The 2,982-nt window shown below is 42.5% G+C and overlaps 1 protein-coding gene across 1 annotated transcript in view; it reads right to left on the bottom strand.

Annotated features, from left to right (window-relative positions):
- The window catches only part of LOC101860906 (transmembrane protein 165), a 17,420-nt gene that overhangs the window by 3,536 nt on the left and 10,902 nt on the right, over positions 1–2,982 (bottom strand). Inside the window, exons 5-7 of the mRNA XM_013084981.2 lie at positions 2,287–2,363; positions 1,618–1,794; positions 156–261 (exon numbers count right to left, since the gene is read on the bottom strand). Coding sequence (XP_012940435.1) covers positions 156–261; positions 1,618–1,794; positions 2,287–2,363 — 360 coding nt within the window. The remainder of the gene's footprint in view (positions 1–155; positions 262–1,617; positions 1,795–2,286; positions 2,364–2,982) is intronic.

Here is a 2,982-nt window from a genome sequence, read left to right as displayed (position 1 = left end):
CCCCCCAAACCACCCACAAGTCAAAAGACATTTGAAAGGAAAGTTAAGAGTTAACCACAACAGAAGCTCCCGCCAACCACCCACATTGGACGAGACTTGAAACAGCGATGCGTTCTCGACGTAACAACAAAAAACTTCTGACAGCGACAACTCACCTGTTCGTACGGAAATCCTCTGTGCTATAAACCTGCCCCCCACCACAGCCAGACCCGTGCAGGCGGCATGGCCCAGACAGCCGCCTATTATCACGCCAATCACATCCTGAAACAATAGACAATTGGGAGATTTTTAGGCCCCAGGTAACACAATTTAGGCCGGGTTTAGTTTTAGTAGTAAGAGCTTTACTGCACTTGCATCACAATACAAATCATGCAAGTGCCGAAGATTAGAGGTTTTTCAGTTTTAGTAAGAGTTTTACGGCACTTGCAACACAATAAGGTCATGGAAGTGCCGAAGATTAGAGGTGTTACAAGAGAGTAACAAACACAAAAAAGAAGGAGGGAGATAAAGACTATAGACGTTTGATAGGAAAGAAGAAGCAAACCACAAAAGAGTACCCACCAACCACCCACTTAGGCTGGGTGAGGGTCAAGAGACAAGACAAAGCCTACGATTCGTCGCCTCAGAACTATTTTGTCCCAAGTGTACTTAACCCTTCCAGCCCCATGCGCGTATATTTTCAGCAGCATTTGTACCACCCTCCATCCCAAGAGCGTATATTCTCAGTTTCAGGTGGTCCCGAATTTGAGCATTTTTCAAAATTTGCGAACATAATTTAAACTTTAACTTTCATAATATTTTGAGTTCATTTACCTTTAAACATTGTTATATGTTATTATCTAAACCTCATTACAAAGATGCGACATCACATTTTAGAATGCATGCCTCTTTTTCTGAAATACTGCTGTATTGGCTGGTACTGGAGTTAGGGAGTGCACATAAATGACTGGGGCTGGAAAGGTTAAGCAAAGAGTGAACTTTGGACAAAATAGTTCTGAGGTAATGTCTGTGCAGCGTCATCATTGTCCTGTTTTCACTCTGGCTAACTGAGGCATTTCCTTCCCCTCTTTCTCTTTTTATGTCCTCTCTTACTGCAAGGTGTCAAGAGGAGATGTAATTGTCGGATGTGGGCAAGGTGTGTTGTTTTTTGGATCGTTATATAGTGCCTTTAAACAGTCTCTTCGACTCAATCGATCCATCTTTTTCTTTGCCTTCCTTTTGCCTTGAAGCCATAAAATCGAGTGTTGTAGAACTTTGAGGCATTCCTTCCCCAACATTCCTAGCATTATTTCCTCCACCTCCGTGCATACAGGAAAACAACATCTAGACACGTATCACCAGACTCAATTCTGTCTCATCTCTCTTGCTCCTACGTGGACACGTATCATCAGACTATCAGACTAAGGTCTGTCTCACCTCTCTAAAAACTGTATAGGTTTAATGCCTCTATCAATATTATAGGATTATTTAAGAGGCGGGATCTCCCAGTTTAACGTCCATCTCCGAAAGGACCTAATGAAATGGTAATTTTGAGTAAAGTGCCTTTCCCAAGGACACACCGTCGGACCAAGGTGAGACTCAAACCCCCGAACCCGCAACCTCATGATTACGACTCACCTCTCTGGCTCCCAGAATGATGGTGGCAATCTGCGAGCGATCGCCCCACTCTGCCAGGAAGGTCATGGTCAGGGCTTGGAGGAACACCGTGGACAGAATCCCGACCAGGAAGCGTCGTCCAGGGGTGCGGATGACGCCAGACTCCAAGTCCTGGACCGGGGTGCTTTGTTTTTCCAGCTGACCAGAGACGACAGATAGTACACGGTATAAATACTTTTTATTTCTCCAGCTGAAGATGGCAGACAAACATTAATAAACCAAACAAGGAATAAATCATATTTTAGAGTCTTACAGCACTTGTAACACAATTAGGTCATATAAGTGCGGAAGATTAGAGATGTTACAAGAGAGTAACATTAACATTTTTTAAAAAATGAAGGTCGTTTACATTGACCGCTGAGAGATAGTGAAGATAGACGTTGGAAACGAAAGGAGGAGCAAACCACATCAGAGCACCCACCAACAACCCATGCCACCAACCACAAATGCTATACAAAATTAAAGCAAAATGCACAACCCTCCAAGCGCCACACTTTTATCTCATCCCCATTACCTTTGAGGTCAGCCTGAACTTTTTCATATACCTCCCTCAACATCATCCCCCTCCTCCCTACCTTTGAGTTTCACACGGACAACCTTCTTTGTCCCTCTCCTCCTCCCTCCACTCACCTCATCCTCCCTACGTTTGAGATCGGCCTGCACTTCTTCATACTCCTCTTGACCTTCATCCTCAGACATGTTCCAGCCTGACCACAGAAAGAAAAATCATTTTTCAAGTTTAGTTTTAGTAGAGGTTTTACGGCGCTCGCAACTGCATAAGGTTATATGAACGCCAAGGGGTGGATGTCAACAGAGAAGTCCTTACAGGGAATCGGGCTCACTCTATTCACCTCTCTAGCTTCAACAGCACAAAGTCTGTTTATAGTGACATATGTACGTCATTCTCAGGTTTGGAACTGACAAAAGAAGACTCCGGCATAGTGGGAGAAAACCCTCCACCAGAGATAGAGAGTTAAATGGCTCCACAAGCAAAGCAGTCAGACAAATACTCCATTTTTGGAAAGAGACTATACAGGAATCTAGACCACTAAGCAAAAACAATAGAAAAATTAGTTGAGATATAATCTTAAAGTCTGAAAATGATCTACCCAGAAATCAGTCTCCAACGCTCCCCAGAAAAATAATGACAAAACAAACTGACTAGCACAACTTCTAAGATGGACTGCATATCTCTGCCCTCATCCATGTCACATGGCTGACAGATCCATCATAGTTCAGTTTTAGTGAAATAAAGGTGATAATAATAATAATAATAATAATAATAATAATAATAATAATAATAATAATAACAATAATAATAATAAT

The sequence above is a fragment of the Aplysia californica genome, unplaced genomic scaffold, assembly GCF_000002075.1.
Source record: "Aplysia californica isolate F4 #8 unplaced genomic scaffold, AplCal3.0 scaffold00333, whole genome shotgun sequence".
In the NCBI taxonomy this organism is placed as follows: domain Eukaryota; kingdom Metazoa; phylum Mollusca; class Gastropoda; order Aplysiida; family Aplysiidae; genus Aplysia; species Aplysia californica.
Note: the sequence above shows the minus strand (reverse complement) of the source record. Positions and strands in the feature narration are given on the sequence as shown.